The sequence below is a fragment of the Puma concolor genome, chromosome E1, assembly GCF_028749965.1.
Source record: "Puma concolor isolate L17-30 chromosome E1, mPumCon1.1.hap2, whole genome shotgun sequence".
NCBI lineage: Eukaryota > Metazoa > Chordata > Mammalia > Carnivora > Felidae > Puma > Puma concolor.
Window position 1 is genome coordinate 9,828,296 of NC_141680.1, and position 17,897 is coordinate 9,846,192.

The 17,897-nt window shown below is 46.4% G+C and overlaps 1 protein-coding gene across 2 annotated transcripts in view; it reads right to left on the bottom strand.

The window, feature by feature from the left end:
* Positions 1 to 17,897, bottom strand: part of PIGL (phosphatidylinositol glycan anchor biosynthesis class L) — an 82,675-nt gene that overhangs the window by 16,481 nt on the left and 48,297 nt on the right. For both annotated transcript variants that reach the window (XM_086686130.1, XM_025920436.2), the window contains exon 3: positions 4,214 to 4,304. In XM_086686130.1, coding sequence (XP_086542256.1) covers positions 4,214 to 4,304 — 91 coding nt within the window. The remainder of the gene's footprint in view (positions 1 to 4,213; positions 4,305 to 17,897) is intronic.

The window sequence follows — 17,897 nt, forward strand, 5'->3', positions numbered from 1 at the left end:
CAGAGATCTTTGTTTAGATGAAATCTTGCTCAGACCCCAATCAACAGGAGGTAACAGTGGGGCTGCTCTGGTTTCTCAAAGATGGCGGTTCTCAACGGGGAGCAGTGTTGCCCCAGGGACATCTGGCAATGTCGGAGATACATTTGCTGTGATGAGTGAGGGGTGTTGCCACTGGGTAGAGAGGTGGGCTGGCAGTGAGGAGAGGCCAGGGGTGCTGCTAAGCATGTACAGTGCAGAGGACAGTCAACCATAGCAAACAAGGCTGTGGTCCCAAGTGTCATGGCGCCCTGAGGGAGCAGGGACTAGGTATGTTTGGTTCACTGCTGTCTCGAAGTTCACAGCCAGTAGTGAACATCACATAGTAGGTGGTCAGCAAATATTTGTTGGATGAAAGGTTGAGATAGGGGTTGGGCCCAGGACCTTGCCTGCTTGTTACCCAAAGACACTACCAACCCCCTACACTGTTTTATATAAAGGGCAGCATTATAATGCTTTTCAAGGCCCTGTCCGGGCAGCGGAGCTGGGACCAGATGGTACACGGTTTCCTTCCATCACACTGTGCTAACCACTGCAGAGCCAGCTTTTGGTTTGGACAGAGGAGAACTTTTGGTATCATCCCAGCACAGCCCAGGTGAGACTTTATCTTCCCAGGTCCAGCCAATACTTCCGGTCCGGAGGGGGCACCTGGGCCCTCTGATCCTGCCATCGAGTGACTTCTCACCTGTTCACTGCTAACTCCTCGCCCCTGGCCCTGCAGGGCCTATGGGGGTGGGAAGGTGCATTTCACCGCATCGTGGGGGCTGAGTCGTGATTATGGCCCTTCATGTCCATCCTGGCGATGGTGTTAGCATGGCCTTATACTCCGCTGATGTACTAGTGCAGGCCAGGGAAATTGTTCCTGACTGCACTGTGACAGCTTGAGAGTTTCCTTATTTATTTATTTAAATTTTTAATGTTTTTATTTATTTTTGAAGGGGAGAGACAGACAGAACATGAGCGGGGTAGAGCAGAGAGAGAGGGAGACACAGAATTCGAAGCAGGCTCCTGCCTCTAAGCTGTCAGCACAGAACCCGATGCGGGGCTCGAACCCACAAACTGTGAGATCATGACCTGAGCCGAAGTCAGACACTCAACCGACTGAGCCACCCAGGGGCCCTGAGAGTTTCCTTATTAACAGCAAGGTGTATTAACAGCAAGGTGTGTTAGTGTTATTATTCTATTTTTTTAATGTTTATTTTTGAGAGAAAGAGAGAGAGAGAGAGCACACACATGTGCACAGAAGTGGGGGGAGGGCAGAGAGAGAGAGAGGGAGGCAGAGAGTCGAAAGAAGTTTGGACGCTCAACCAAGTGAGCCACCCACGTGCCCCTAAAGAGCTCTTTTAAACCAGTTTTCTTATGTATGGAAATTAAATCAACTCAGGGTTGTCCTGACAATGAAGGCCTCTCACTCACTGGAATGAAGGTGAGCACCTCAGACAACAGGAAAGAGCTCCAGGCCACCAGGTGGCAGTTGACGGTGGTGGCAGTTTGAGGACGAGCCCCGTGTGGGGTCTGTTCTTGTTCTTGGGGATATAAAAGGTGTCACGGGGGCACCCGGGTGGCTCTGTTGGTTAAGCATCCGACTTCGGCTCAGGTCATGATCTCGCGGTTCGTGGGTTCGAGCCCCACGTCAGGGTCTGTGCTGACTGCTCAGAGCCTGGAACCTGCTTCAGATTCTATGTCTCCCTCTCTCTCTGCCCCTCCCCCGATCACGTTCTGTCTCTCTCCCTCAAAAATAAATAAACATTAAAAAATTTTTTTTTTTTTAAAAAGGTGTCATGTGTAGCCCTTGCCACCATGGACCTTCCAGCCTAGTTTCAAGACACAGTCTTGTACTTCAAAGAATAAACAGCAATTCGCAGGATACACATCAAATACTGTGGGAATCTGAAAGAGGGCTGAAGAAGTCGGGGAAGGCTTCTTGGAGGAGGAGGCTTTGAAGTGGGCCTGGATCGCAAATCAGTTTTCTAGGACCCAAACTCAGGAGACTGTTCTGAGAGCCAGAATGGCACGCAGAACCATCTGTGCTCTGAGACCCCTCCCTGGGTGCTCAGAGCTGTGGCCAACTCGAACGTGGTCTGGCCCCTCAGCAAGGACCAATCCTGTCCACCAGCGTGCAGTACTTGAGGGCCAGACCAAGGAGGGCCAAGTTCAGAAAGATGGGAGTTGATCTCACAAGCGAAGTTCCTGGGGAAACCAGCAGTTGTGAGAGTGTTTGGGGACAGGTCCTGGGGAAGCCACAACTGTGGGGAAACGGGGTCCCAAGGGGGATTGCAGAGCACTTCATGAACCACACTATGTTACTTCAGGCTCTGAAGACCGGCTCTGTCTCCTGTTCGGGGCTGTGGAGCCCACGTTCTGCCTGCGTGGGCTGGGGTGGGATGGCCAAGAGAACCCAGGCAAGCCCAGTCAGCGGGGCTGGGCATTTGACTCCGAGGCCCGTGGACCCTTCCCTCCAGCTTTCACACTCAGACCCTCCCGGAAGGAAAAGCTAGGAAGAGTGGTGCTGCGAGCTGTTGGTGGCCATTTTTCCAGCCAGGAGAAAGAAGACAGCGCACAGAGCAAGACGAAGAGTCCCCGTCACCTGCGTCTCGGCCTTTATGTGAATCACAGTGAGCCACTTAGGTGCCCCTTTTGGCCTCTGTGGACTAAGCTTCGTTTGTGTTTTGTGTCATGAGGAAACAAGATGGTCTTCAATATAAATAAATAGATAGATAGATAGATAGATAGATAGATAGATGTGACCGCCCCTCCGACAAAAGAAAGAAAATGCTACATGAAATATGCCCCCCCCCAAAAAAAAAACGAAAAAAAAGAAAAATGATCTGACCAATACGTCAACGAAAATCTGTTCTTAGGAAAGGTCTAATAGGGCGCACCTGGGTGGGTCAGTCAGTTGAGCGTCCAACTCTTGGTCTCTGTTCAGGTCACAATCTCATGGTTCGTGAGTTCGAGCCCCGCCCGCATCGAGTTCTGTGTTGACAGCCCAGAGCGTGGTTGGTATTCTTGGGATTCTCTCTCTCCCTCTCTCTCTCTCTCTCTCTGCCCCCCCTTTGGTATCACTCTCTAAATAAATACATAAATAAATAAATAAGGAAGGTCTAATAAGTCATGGGGCGCCTGGGTGGCTCAGTTGTTTAAGTGTCTGACTTCGGCTCAGGTCATGATCTCACGGTTCGTGGGTTCGAGTCCCATGTTGGGCTCTGTGCTGACAGCTCAGAGCCAGCTTGAGCAGGCTGTCTCTCTGTGTCCCCCTGTCTGTCTGCCCCTTCTCCATTCATGCTGATTCTCGCTCTCTCTCTCAAAAATAAATAAACATGGAAAAAAAAAGTCTAATAAATCAGTTTACTCAGTGAATTCAGCATTGATAAAAGCCTAACGTGTTTGTGTGCCAGCGGGACTCATCAAAACTTAAACCAAAAGATTAGGGCTTTAAGTGGTAGGATTTTAGGCATTAACCCGTGAGGGATTATTATTATTATTATCTTACAAGTGGACAGTAAGCCTTCTGAAAAGCCTTAACATCAAACACTGGCGACAGCCAGTCCAGGCAATCCTGGTGGAGCTGAGACGGGGGCCCCCACACTTGTTCACCTCGACAAGTAAGTGTGAATCTCCATCATTGCCCTGTCTGTGACCAAAATGTCCTCCATGTAGGGCATGTGAATTTATCCGTGTGCTTTTCTGGAGTGAGAAATTGAGGTTTAAGATCCTAGTAGCTTCCCCACCTGCTGACCTTGGGCAAGCTGCTCGGCCTCTGGAAACGCGAGTTTCCTCCATGTCAAATGAGAACTATAACAACATTTATCTCTTAGAGTTAGAACGGCCCTCTAAACGTGACAATGCTTCGTGAAAGGCGAAATTCTGCACGACGCGTCACACGTAGCACAGGCTCCAGGGGCCCTGGGTGTTTAGGTGGCGGGACAGAGGTTGGGGTGGGGATGGTTAAGGAGGACAGTTTGGAAAGAAAACCTCTGCCTCTATCTGAGCCTGATAATTTGGTTCCATGGTCTCACAAAAGGTGTGTTTGTTACTCTGAAGGTTGAAAAGAGAGCCGGGTGGGGGGGAACTCTTTTTGAAGTGGTTTTGGAGAAGCTCTGGATGTGGGAGGGCAGCCATAGTCAAGGTGTGCCTGGGACCCCCCGCTTTGCATTCTAGGAGGGCATCCCCTTACCAGGTTGATGCTGTTCACTTCTATGTGCTGGAGGAGGGTGCTAGCCACATGCTCTGTGTCCCACCGCACACCTGGGTCATCTGGGAAATCCCTGGAAGGGAGGAAGGAAGGAAGAAGCACAACTTGAACATATTTTCTAATCAGGTGTGAACTTCTCCCTAAGCTCTGGTAGGAGTGTGCCAGTCCTGTGATAGGAATTGTATGGGGGCAATTCCCATACAATTACTTAAGCACCCTTAAGTATCCAGATTTCGGCGAAAGAGAGTTTTAGAAGCGTGACACAACGAGAAATCGGTGCACAGTTTCACACGACACACTTTTGGAGCTTTGTGCTCGCTGCTGAGGGGAGGAAACACACCAGAGACGATCTGGGGAGACATATGGGTTAACAGCAAATGTGGACACAGCCGAATGATATGTAAGAATAGTAACAATAGCGCTTTGATAAAAAGTACGAAGCTATGTTACTTCATTTAACCTCATGAACACCTGCTGAGGGAGCCTTTACAGAGGAAGTTGAGAAGACTGCTTGCAAGATTGTTAGAGTTGGAATCGAACCCACGCTTTCTGACTGCAAAGCAAAGACGTTTTAGCACTAGGGAGCCAGCAACATCTTCTCTCCAATGGGGCTGCACCACGTGGGGCTGGCCTCAGGATAAAAGTCTCTGTAGATTAATCTGCACCTTATCTGTGTCTCCACTTGGCCGCGCCATAGACCTGTCTCCTCCCACGTCTGTTTTTTTGTGCATTGATCTATGGCATCACCTAACATGAGACCAAGGCCTCAATTTGAGGATGTTATTCATATTCTTTTCATTTACTTATTTATTGAATTTTTATTTATTTTCTTATATATATATTTATTTAAAGTTTATTTATTTTGTGTGGGGTGGCGGTGGGGGGGGGGGGCGCGGGGGGGAAGGAGCAGAGAGAGAGGAAGAGAGAGAATCAATCGCAAGCAGGCCCTAAGCTGGTAACACAGAGCCCGACGTGGGGCTTGGTCTCACGAACCGTGAGATCATGACCTGAGCTGAAATCAAGAGTTGGACACTTAACCCACTGAGCCACCCACGTGCTTCTACTTCTTAAATTTTAAATTATAATCTCTACCCCCAACGTGGGGCTCGAATCCATGACCCCAAGATCAAGAATGGCATGCTCCACCGACTGAGCCTGTCAGGTGCCCCTATGCATAGTCTTATAAATAGATATTCATCTCTCTTTGGCTCAGGTCCTGTGGCAACACCCAAAATGGTACTGAGAGGACTCAGGCTCTCTTCCCCACCAGACAAGCTGCTATCACCTCTTTATGGACAGAGACCATTAACTGACCTTCTTCAGACTGTGGTTAAAGGAGAGTCACTGAATGTTTTTCAGCAGGAAAATGACAGGAGCCTCAGCACTTAATAATGCAGTTATTTCCACTGCTTCATCGGCTACCTCTACCCAACCCCTAGGGTGGCTTCTACAGACAGCAGCTTTATGCTTTTCTGAACACAGTCCTGCCAGCCATCCCGTGAGGTTCTCACAATGCTCCTGCAGTGAGAGCTCAGCTGGTGGGAGGACGGATAGGGGAAAAGGGAGACGGAAGGACCGGTACAAAGTCAAAGTCTAGCCTTGCTCCCTGGCAATGGAGCGGAATGTGGCGCGTAGAACATGACCTGCAGAGCACGACTGCTGGAGAGATACAGGAATCGGGGAAAACACCTTGGAGCGAAAACAGCTACATACAAGCTCCTGGCTGGGAGGTCCACATAAACCTACAAGGCATCGTTTTGGCAAATGAGTGCGTGGATAATATTTATCTGGATGAAGAAGCAGTCTAAGAGAAAGGGCAGGAGAATGTTTGCTACAGTAATTCTGAAGTGCTGAAAGATGAATCCCTGAGTGGGAGAGCTCATTGTCTTGTTTCATTGACCTTCAGAGAAATGGGACCTGCTATTCGAGGGCTCTGCACTTAGAATGGGCTCAGGGGCGACACCCGCACCATTCCTTCTGTGGCTCCTAAGTGGGAAGCTGATCATCCGTGGGGGGCTTTGGGATGTAAATATCCCTGCTGTAATCTGGTGCATCTGATATGGCAGCAGTGCCTTAGTGATCAGGTCCAAACTCCTCTCGGGCAGGCATTCAAGATTCCTCTTTATTTGCGAAAGCAAATAAGATAACGCATGAAAACTGTAAAGGGATATGTAAATGGCAAAGTAGTGGCTTCTACTGGAGCATTGCGTAGGCCCTTTCCAAAAAAAAAAAAAAAAAAAAAAAAGAGAGAAAAAGAAAAAGAAAAAGAAAAAGGAAAAGGAAAAGGAAAAGGAAAGAAGAAAACAGAAATCTCCCATCTCTCCTGCTCAGGAAGCCCCTTACAGGCTCTTTGTTGATTGCCTACTTTAGTGGGGAGTGGTTTCAAAGTGAGTTCAGGCATCTGAAGAGATGTATGAGACGATCCACTCAGGTAAAGCAAGAAATCACTACTAGAATTTCTATGTTTTTTTATCTATTTAAATTGCTCATTTCCAGCTGTCTCTTTTTTTAAGTTAATTCATTTTGAGAAAGAGAGAGAAAGAGAGAGACGCGAGTGGGGGAGGGGTAGAGAGAGAGGTGGAGACAGAATCCCGAGCAGGCTCAGCACTGACAGTGCAGAGCCCATTTCGGGGTTTGAACTCATAACTGTGAGATCACGACCTGAGCAGAGATCAAGAGTCAGATGCTTAACCAACTGAGCCACCCAGGCACCCTTGCAACTATTTTTATAAGGTATCATATACTAACAGAGTTTAACATGTATATAATTTAAATAAGTAAGTCTACAAATATTAGAAGTGCATACTCAGACTTCATTTCTTTTTTCAGGTGATAATGGTAAAAAGTGTTTGGAGATCACTGGTCTAATCTATTCACCCTACATTTTCCTTTATTTGTTTCTGGATAGTTCTCCCCCCTGCCCCACCCCGGATATTTAAGAACAACTTTATTGAGGTATAATTTACATAATGTAAAGTTCACCCATTTTAAATGTACAGTTTTGTGACTTTTTAGTAAATTCATGGAATCTGTACATTTTACTAGCGTTTTGCGTATATTAAATTCTTGATTCTCCAACCCATTATAAGTTCCCTGATGGCCAGATGTTACATGAGTCATTTAATGGTCAGGGTTCAGCTAGGAAAACAGAAACTGCCAGTTGTGGGGTGCCTGGGTGGCTCAGTGGGTCAAGTGTCCAACTCTTGATTTTGGCTCAGGTCATGATCTCATGGTACATGGGTTTGAGCCCCACATCTGGCTCTGTGCTGGCAGTGCAGAGCCTGCTTAGGATTCTCTCTATCTCTCCCTCTCTCTCTCTGCCCCTCCCCTGTTTGTGCTGTCTCTGTCTCTTTCAAAATAAATTTTCTCTAAAAAGTTTTTTTTAATGTTTATTTATTTTTCAGAGATAGAGACAGAGCACAAGTGGGGGGAGGGGCGGAGAGGGAGACACAGAAATGGAAGCAGCCTCCAGGCTCCGAGCCATCAGCACAGAGCCCGATGCGGCACTCAAACCCACTAACCGTAAAATCGTGACCTGAGCTGAAGTCGGACGCTTAACCGAATGAGCCACCCAGGAGCCCCTCAAAATAAACACATTTTTTAAAAACTTAAAAAAAAAAAAAAAAAAAAGGAATACAGGGAATTGCTTATCTAATTGAAAAGAAGAGCTGAGAGGCCAAATGGGGAACAATGGAACAACGCAGAGATTGGCAACAGCACTGGAGCTACGGGGTGGCCATGACAGTGGGGTGTAGAATGGCAAGAGCTGGGGTCATGGAAAACAAGGTGGAGAAAAGGGGGCAATACCCTGGTCTTCCTTCTTTCTGCCTTCCAGTCTTCCAGCTCTACTGCCCATTGGTCAAGCCTATTAAGAAGTCAGTTGGGAAGGGAGCCTGGAAAGTGCAGTCTCCATCGGTATGGAGCAAAGACATAAAGTGTCTGCCAAAGTCTTGCTTACTGCAGATGCCCAATGGATATTTATTTTGGATTGCTGGTCAATCCTGGCCCCAAACCTTCCAAAGACAGCAGCAGTCTGGCCACCTGCCTCACAGTGTGTAAAGGAGTCTACTTTTCCAGCCCTATGTTCCGGAACACAATGGTCCACTAGTTGCTTGGGTACAGAGGGCAGTGGGGAGCACTGGAGGGAGGACATGGGGGCCACTGCTGGGCAACCAGGATTCTTGGCTCAGGGAAGGGATATGTGGCATGAGTTAGCAGTCAGCTCCACCCAGGAGCTCAAGGACAGAGACTGCATGCGATTTTTAAAATTTACCTATTTTTAAAAGTTTATTTATTTATTTTGAGAGACAGAGATAACGCGAGCTCTCTGGGAAGAGAGGGAAGAGCAGGGCAGAGCGAGAAGGAGAATCCCAAGCAGCCTCTGCACTGTCAATTCAGAGTCCGATGTGAGGCTTGAACTCATGAAAAACCCCGAGATCGTGACTTGAGCCAAAATCAAGAGTTGGACATTTAACTTCTGGAGCCACCCAGGCGCCCTGAGACTGCACGTGATTAAAGCAGTCTGGTGTCATCAGGGGGCAATGTGAAGTGGGAGAGACATAGATCATAGGGCGGCGGGGGGTGGGGTGGTTCAGAACACCTAGTTCCCTGCTCATCACGGGACGCAGGCGGGAGCTGCATCAGCAATAAAGCTGGGTAATCCCGGGCTGTACCTGATGACCTCCCGAGTGCCTTTCCAGCTCTGAAATCTAGGCTTGCACACTGGAAGCAATTTCTGAGTGAGCTGAAAACACTGATCGTGGACGGTAGTTTTTAGGAAAAAGTAGAGGTCTTGGATGGCAAATAACATCGGGATGGTCAAAGCCTGGCTCCAGGGATCCTGCCCTTTCCCAGAGCTGAGCCAAGCGCCCAATATTTACTGATGACCCATTTGTATTTCAGTATTTGTCCACTGCTGTGTACCTTGTACTTAGAATGCACTGATCTGGTAACGAGCAGGCACTGGTTAAGTGTTATTTCTCCCTTATTATTTCGTAATGTTTCCCTCACCGTTTCTCAAGAGAGGGAGGGATTATTCATCATCATTAGGAATAACTGGGATTGATTAAAAAAATTTTTTTAATGTTTATTTATTTTTTGGAAGAGAGAGCGTGGGGAGGGGCAGAGAGAAAGGGAGGCACAGAATCCAAAGCAGGCTCCAGAATCTGAGCTGTCAGCATAGAGCCTGATGTGGGGCTCGAACTCATAGACCACAAGATCATGACCTGAGCTGAAGTTGGATGTTTAACGGACTGAGCCACCCAGGTACCCCAATTTTTTTTTAATGTTTAATTTTGAGGAGGGGGGGAAAGGGACAGAGAGAGAGGGAGACACAGAATCTGAAGCAGGCTCCAGGCTCTGAGCTGTCAGCACAGAGCCTGACGTGGGGCTCAAACTCATGAACTGCGAGATCATGCCCTCAGCTGAAGTCAGACGCTTAACCTACTGAGCCACCCAGGTGCCCCTGGGATTGATTTTAGACTAGTTATCAGTCAGTAGCTGCTGATCTGTGACCCTGAAGAAGAGCTGAACATACATATAGATGTTTTCTCCAACATGTCTTGTGCTACCGTGCTCAAAGTCTGTGATGGAGCTCCAATATGACCAGCATTCCCATAGAGATGAGGACATCAAAGTCAGGAAAACAGCCTTCTGCTCCCATGTTGCTGGAATCCTCCCTTCATGTGGAATGCCAGTGTCTGACTTCTGCCTCTGATAAGTTGGGATTCCTCCCTGCTCTTCTCTCTACCCTCCCAAACCTAACATCATCTTCAGGGCCTTGCTTCAGTGAGGCCTCTTCCACAAAATCTTCTAGAAGGAGTTTGGGGCCAACTACAAAGTTAGAGAGCACAGCCCCCAAGACTGCCCTCATTTTTAAAAAAAATTTATTTTTAAGTAATCTCTACACCCAACATGGGGCTCAAACTTACAACCCCGAGGTCAAGAGTCACCTGCTCTTCTGACCGAGCCAGCCAGGTGCCCCGACTGCCCTCATTTCTGACCCCAATGTCAAGTTCAGGGTTTCCCCAAACCACCCTCAAGTTTGATAATTTGCTAGAAGGACTCACAGAACTCAGTGAAAGCTTTATACGTACAATTATAATTTTTTACAGGGAAAGGATATGGATTAAGTCAGCCAAAGGAAGAGATGCTTAGGGTCTGGGAGGGTTCTAAACGTGAATGATCTATTGTCCTCTCCCTGTGGAGTCAGGACCCGTCATTCTTTTTTTTTAATTTTTTTTTTAATGTTTTACTTATTTTCGAGACAGGGAGAGACAGAGCATGAACAGGGAGGGTCAGAGAGAGGGAGACACAGAATCTGAAACAGGCTCCAGGCTCTGAGCTGTCAGCACAGAGCCCGACACGGGGCTCGAACTCACAGACCGCGAGATCATGACCTGAGCCGAAGTCGGCGCTCAACCGACTGAGCCACCCAGGTGCTCCAGGACCCGTTATTCTGCCAGCACTGATGTGTGACAACACACGTGGAGTATGGCCAACCAGGGAAGCTCACCAGAGCTTTGGTGCTCAGAGTTATTACTGGGGCTCCATTACTTAGTGTGATTGATTGATTGTCCACGTGGTTGATCTCAGCCTCCAAGTGGACTGACACTGCATGGCCCAAAGGTCCGACCCCAAAACCCTAAAGATAGTGCTATCGGCTTTGATGCTGATTACTTCACAGAAGCCAAGGGCAAGGGCTAGATCCCTCTTTGGGCAAAGCCCAATTCTTTACTATAAACCTTCCTTGCATTTAGGGACTTTATTGAACTTTTTTCCCCTCTTAGCACCTCATTACATATAGTATTCCAGGGGCGCCTGGGTGGCTCAGTCGGCTAAGTGTCTGACTTTGGCTCAGGTCACGATCTCGCGGTTTGGTGCGTGAGTTCAAGCCCCACGTTGGGCTCTCTGCTGACAGTGCTGAGCCTGGAGCCTGCTTTGGATTCTGTGTCTCCCTCTTGCTCTCTGCCCCTCCTCTGCTCACACTCTGTCTCTCTCTGTCTCTGTCTTTCTCCCTCAAAAGTAAATAAACATTAAAAAAGAGAAAGGACATAGTATTCTATTATTTTCTGTTGCTTTGTGGTGGTCTCCCTACCTAAAGTCAACATATGAGGAGACACCTGGATCTCTTGCTCTTCTACTTTTCCTGTGGAACTTGATACAATCCAAGTGAAAGAACAATTTATTTAAATAAACAACAATAAATAACTGAGCTCCTACCATGTGCAAGGGACTGCATTAAGGGGATTAATCAGCACCAGCTGGTTGACGGAAGTAGCCTCGATTTGGCCGAGCCGAAAGCAGCTATCCCAGCCTTTGGGGGTCGCGACACGCAAGTAAGAGCTTTGGGAGACAGCAACTTTATGAAACAGATGGGGCGCCAAAAATACCGTACGAATCGCCTACTGGAGCAAGGCATCCCGGTGGGATCACCTCCCCTCAAGGCAGGGAAATATAAAATTTGACATTGGGAACCTTCACACAGATGCCAAGGTGACTCAGACCAACTCCCTGAGTGGTTCTTTGCCCAAAGTTCAACCCTAATCAACTCAAGGCTTGAGGCCAAGTAATAACATTGGCAGTTCCTTTCTTCTCTGACAGATGAACAATTCCGCCTTAGGTAAACATGCTGGCAAAAGGTCTTCCTTGAAGAAACAGTTGGTGCATGGCCTCTGCCCCACTTTTCTTTGTCCTGTCCCTCTTCCTGTTGGTTGGGGTTTGTAGCCATCTTGGCCCACGAAACAATCTTGGGTGTGACAGCCACACACAACAGAGTAACAGAAAAAGAGAAGCCCTGGCCCTGAGGACTTATGGAATGGAGGCACGCCCCCACCCCCGGCCCCAGATGGCACACCTCCTTGGGTCACAGTTTCTGTGGGCTTTCTGTCATTTGCTGCATAAACAAATCCTGGATCTCGGGATTTAGATATGCCATAATATGTAAAGCCTCCACTTTATTGATTATTTAGGTTGTTTCCAATTTTTATTATTATAAGGCTATACCGAGCATCCTTAAACATAACTTTTTATGTATTTATTTATTTAAATGTTTATTTATTTATTTTTTTGAGAAAGAGAGAGAGAGAGAGATAGAGCATGAGTAGGGGAGGGGCAGAGAGATAGGGAGACAGAATCTGAAGCAGGGTCCAGGCTCTGCACGGTCAGCACAGAGACGGATACGGGGCTTGAACTCACAGACCATGAGATCATGACCTGAGCCAAAGTCGGACGCCCAACTGACCGTGCCACCCAGGCGCCCCCCCCCTTTTTTTTTTTAACTAGGGTCCACATCCAACGTGGGGCTTAAACTTATGACCCTGAGAATATCTGACCTGAGCCAGCTGGGTGCACCTATATATCTTTTTGTATGCATCTCTCAGCATATCCTTGGTATAAAACTATAGAAATGTAATTTTTCCGTCAAAGGTGAAGTGGAGAGAACATGTGTATATCAGTCTCTTAAGAAGTGTGCTGTGAAGGGGCATCTGGGTGGCTCCGTCGGTTAAGCATCCGACCTCGGCTCAGGTCATGATCTCACGGCTTGTGGGTCCGAGCCCCGCATCAGGCTCTGTGCTGACAGCTCAGGGCCTGAAGCCTGCTTCAGATTCTGTATCTCCCTCTCTCTCTGCCCCTACCCCACTTGCACTCTGTCTCTATCTCTGTCTTAAGAATAAATAAACATTAAAAAAAAAAAAAGAAGAACCGTGTTGTGAAGAGTAGGTGAAAAGTGTGTTCACTCACAAGAAGTATAGCATTAAGGGAGGGTTTTTTTGTTTTTTGTTTTTTTAAGTAAACTCTAGCCCCAACATAGGGCTTGAACTCATGACCCTGAAATCAAGAGTCGTGCACTCCACTGACTGAGCCAGCCAGGCATTCCAAGGGAGTGTTTTTAAAAAGGAGAGAAGGAGGGGCGCCTGGGTGGCGCAGTCGGTTAAGCGTCCGACTTCAGCCAGGTCACGATCTCGCGGTCCGTGAGTTTGAGCCCCGCGTCAGGCTCTGGGCTGATGGCTCAGAGCCTGGAGCCTGTTTCCGATTCTGTGTCTCCCTCTCTCTCTGCCCCTCCCCCGTACATGCTCTGTCTCTCTCTGTCCCAAAAATAAAAAATAAACGTTGGGAAAAAAAAAAAAAAAAAAGGAGAGAAGGAGATTTGTGCATTTTATAGGCAGAAAGGAAAGACTCATAAGTATAACTCCTATCAAGAGCTCCATTCTTCCTAAAATCTCAGCTGCTTTTATATCTACTTTCTTATCCCTATGAGCTCCCTGAAAAGTTTGGTTCATTTACTCCCTTTCACAGTTGGAAAGAGCTGGTCAGGAGAGAACAGTGGAGTTCCGTGTGCAGTTGCACAGGTAGGTGGCTGGGAAGGTAACAGACCACCTCTATTGTCAAGGCTCCGGATTCGTCTTATTAACCAACCTTTCTCCTTGGGAAATCACATTATGTAATTCACAACCAATATGAAAGTAGAAATCAAGCCTCAGAGAAAAGTCAATCTTTATGTTTCAAGAACTCCCGGAATCACATTCCCCAACGGACGCAAACGGGAACGTGTGACGGATTTGCTTCAGCAATACACAGGTATTCTAAATAGCAGTTCCTTGCTGCTTTTTCCTTTCTCCAGGTCCAGATCTGTCCGGGCCCACAGGGAATGGTAATAAAGTTATTGAGTTTAGAGTTCATAGGAAGTTTCTTTAATTATTAGCAAGGTCCTGGCACAAAAACAGACACTCAGATCAATGGAACACAATAGAGAACCCAGAAATGGACCCACAAACGTATGGCCAACTAATCTTTGACAAACCAGGAAAGAATATCCAATGGAATGAAGACAGTCTCTTCGGCAAGTGATGCTGGGAAAACTGGACAGGGACGTGCAGAAGAATGAACCTGGACCACTTTCTTACACCATACACAAAAATAAACTGAAAATGGATGAAAGACCTCAATGTAAGACAGGAAGCCATCAAAATCCTGAGGAGAAAGCAGGCAAAAACCTTTTTCATCTTGGCTGCAGCAACTTCTCACTCAACACATCTCCGGAGACAAGGGAAACAAAAGCAAAAATGAACTACTGGGACCTCATCAAAATAAAATCTTTTGCACAGCGAAGGAAACAATCAGCAAAACTAAATGGCAACCAACAGAATGGGAGAAGATATTTGCAAATGACATATCAGATAGAGAGTTAGTATTCAAAATCTATAAAGAACTTATCAAACTCAACACCCAAAAAACAAATAAGCCAGTGAAGAAATGGGCAAAAGACATGAATAGATACTTCTCCAAAGAAGACATCCAGATGGCCAACCGACACATGAAAAGATGCTCCACATCACTTATCATCAGGGAAATATAAATCAAAACCACAATGAAATACCACCTCACACTTGTCAGAATAGCTAACATGAATAACTCAGGCAATAACAGATGTTGGCGAGAATGCAGAAAAAGAGGTTCTCTCTTGCTGGTGGGAATGCAAACTGGTGCAGCCACTCTGGAAAACAGTATGGAGGTTCCTCAAAAAACTAAAAATAAAACTACCCTACCAGCTAGCAATTGCACTACTAGGTATTTACCCAAGGGATACAGGTATGCTGTTTCGAAGGGGCACATGCACCCCAATGTTTATAGCAGCACTATCAACAATAGCCAAAGTATGGAAAGAGCCCAGATGTCCATTGATGGATGAATGGATAAAAAAGATGTGGTATATATATATATATATATATATATGTATATATATACATATATATAATGGAGTATTACTCGACAATCAAAAAGAAGAGTGAAATTAGCCCAAGACAAATATCATACAACTTCACTCATAAGAGGACTTTAAGACACTTTAAGACTTTAAGGGATCAAGACAGCATGGTATTGGCACCAAAACAGACACATAGACCAATGGAATAGAATAGAAACCCCGGAACTAGACCCACAAACGTACGGCCAACTCATCTTTGACAAAGCAGGAAAGAACATCCAATGGAAAAAAGACAGTCTCTTTAACAAATGGTGCTGGGAGAACTGGACAGCAACATGCAGAAGGTTGAAACTAGACCACTTTCTCACACCGTTCACAAAAATAAACTCAAAATGGATAAAGGACCTGAATGTGAGACAGGAAACCATCAAAACCTTAGAGGAGAAAGCAGGAAAAGACCTCTCTGACCTCAGCCGTAGCAATCTCTTACTCGACACATCCCCAAAGGCAAGGGAATTAAAAGCAAAAGTGAATTACTGGGACCTTATGAAGATAAAAAGCTTCTGCACAGCAAAGGAAACAACCAACAAAACTAAAAGGCAACCAACGGAATGGGAAAAGATCTTTGCAAATGACATATCGGACAAAGGGCTAGTATCCAAAATCTATAAAGAGCTCACCAAACTCCACACCCGAAAAGCAAATAACCCAGTGAAGAAATGGGCAGAAAACATGAATAGACACTTCTCTAAAGAAGATATCCGGATGGCCAACAGGCACATGAAAAGATGTTCAGCGTCGCTCCTTATCAGGGAAATACAAATCAAAACCACACTCAGATATCACCTCACGCCAGTCAGAGTGGCCAAAATGAACAAATCAGGAGACTATAGATGCTGGAGAGGATGTGGAGAAACGGGAACCCTCTTGCACTGTTGGTGGGAATGCAAATTGGTGCAGCCGCTCTGGAAAGCAGTGTGGAGGTTCCTCAGAAAATTAAAAATAGACCTACCCTATGACCCAGCAATAGCACTGCTAGGAATTTATCCAAGGGACACAGGAGTACTGATGCATAGGGGCACTTGTACCCCAATGTTCATAGCAGCACTCTCAACAATAGCCAAATTATGGAAAGAGCCTAAATGTCCATCAACTGATGAATGGATAAAGAAATTGTGGTTTATATACACAATGGAGTACTACGTGGCAATGAGAAAAAATGAAATATGGCCTTTTGTAGCAACGTGGATGGAACTGGAGAGTGTGATGCTAAGTGAAATAAGCCATACAGAGAAAGACAGATACCATATGGTTTCACTCTTATGTGGATCCTGAGAAACTTAAGAGAAACCCATGGGGGAGGGGAACAAAAAAAAAAAAAAAAGAGGTTAGAGTGGGAGAGAGCCAAAGCATAAGAGACTGTTGAGAACTGAGAACAAACTAAGGGTTGATGGGGGTGGGAGGGAGGAGAGGGTGGGTGATGGGTATCGAGGAGGGCACCTTTTGGGATGAGCACTGGGTGTTGTATGGAAACCAATTTGACAATAAATTTCATATATAAATAAAAAAAAAAAAGACTTTAAGGGAAGCAAAAATAATATAAAAACAGGGAGGGGGACAAAACATAAGAGACTCTTAAGTATGGAGAACAAACAGAGGGTTACTGGAGGGGTTGTGGGAGGGGGGATGGGCTAAATGGGTAAGGGACATTAAGGAATCTACTCCTGAAATCATTGTTGCACTATATGCTAACTAATTTGGATGTTAATTAAAAATAAATAAATAAAATTATTAGCAAGGTCCTTAAAAATTTTTTTGAATGTTTTATTTATTTTTTTGAGAGAGGAGAGAGAATGACAGAGCATGAGTGGGGAAGGGGCAGAGGGAGAAAGAGACACAGAATCCAAAGGAGGCTCCAGGCTCTGAGCTGTCAGCCCAGAGACCGACGTGGGGCTCAAACTCACAAACTGTGAGCTCATGATCTGAGCCAAAGTCGGACGCTCAACCAACTGAGCCACCCAGGCGCCCCTCCTTTCCGGTTAATTGCGATTTTGATGAAAGAGTCTGGAAATCTCTCAGCTGCTGGCGTGCTTGGGAGAGTTTGCTAAGATGTGAGGGTGAGCAATTCTTTCTGGCTGACACAGGTGGATATGGTGGACTGAGAGCAAGTTCCTGGCCAGGGTTTGCCCAAGGAGAGCCGAGATGACAGGCTCTGAAGAAACGAGGGTGAGGAAAACCAGGGATGGCATCAGGCATCGTTTGAAGTGCCCTTCCTTGGCGTGCCTCTCTCCCTTCTGGGACACCACAGCCACGGAGCCCTCTCAGCTCAGAAATGATAAAGCAGTCCTTCTAATTCAGAGGCTGCTCTTTCAATCTACATCTCACATCAGTCTGGTGGTGTTTCCTGATAAGAGGCCGGCGACAGGGAACTCGGAAGAAAAGGTGGAGCTTTCAAGGTCATTCACAGAGAAGTCTGAGGACTGTTTCAAACATCAGAAAGGTCTTTTAAGGATTGTTGGAAGAAAGCAGGCATTTTACAAAGCAAGATATGTAAGCTGCCAACATATATATTCTCCTGATTTTCAGAAAGAACCCAAGAAATGCGACATGAAAGCAGGACGTCCATGTGCAGATCGCTGTTCACCCTGAGGTGCTGGTCTAACCTGTTGGCGTGCGTTTCAGTTGCTGCATCTCAATGAGAAGGCAGTTTGGCCAGATGTGATTATTTATGCCCTTTGACCTCATCGTTCTAGAGATTACTCTAAGGAAATAACTAAAGAAGCGGAAAAATCAAAAGCAGCTTGGGAGGAGATCACTTTCACTGCAATTACAGGGGAAAGAGTCTGCAGTTCTGTTGTTCTGCCACCAGGGGAGCAATTTCTCCAACTTCCTGAATTGTGGCTTATGAAAAAAATGCTAAAGATAACAGAGTCTTGGGGCGTGTTCAAAGTAAAAGCAGAG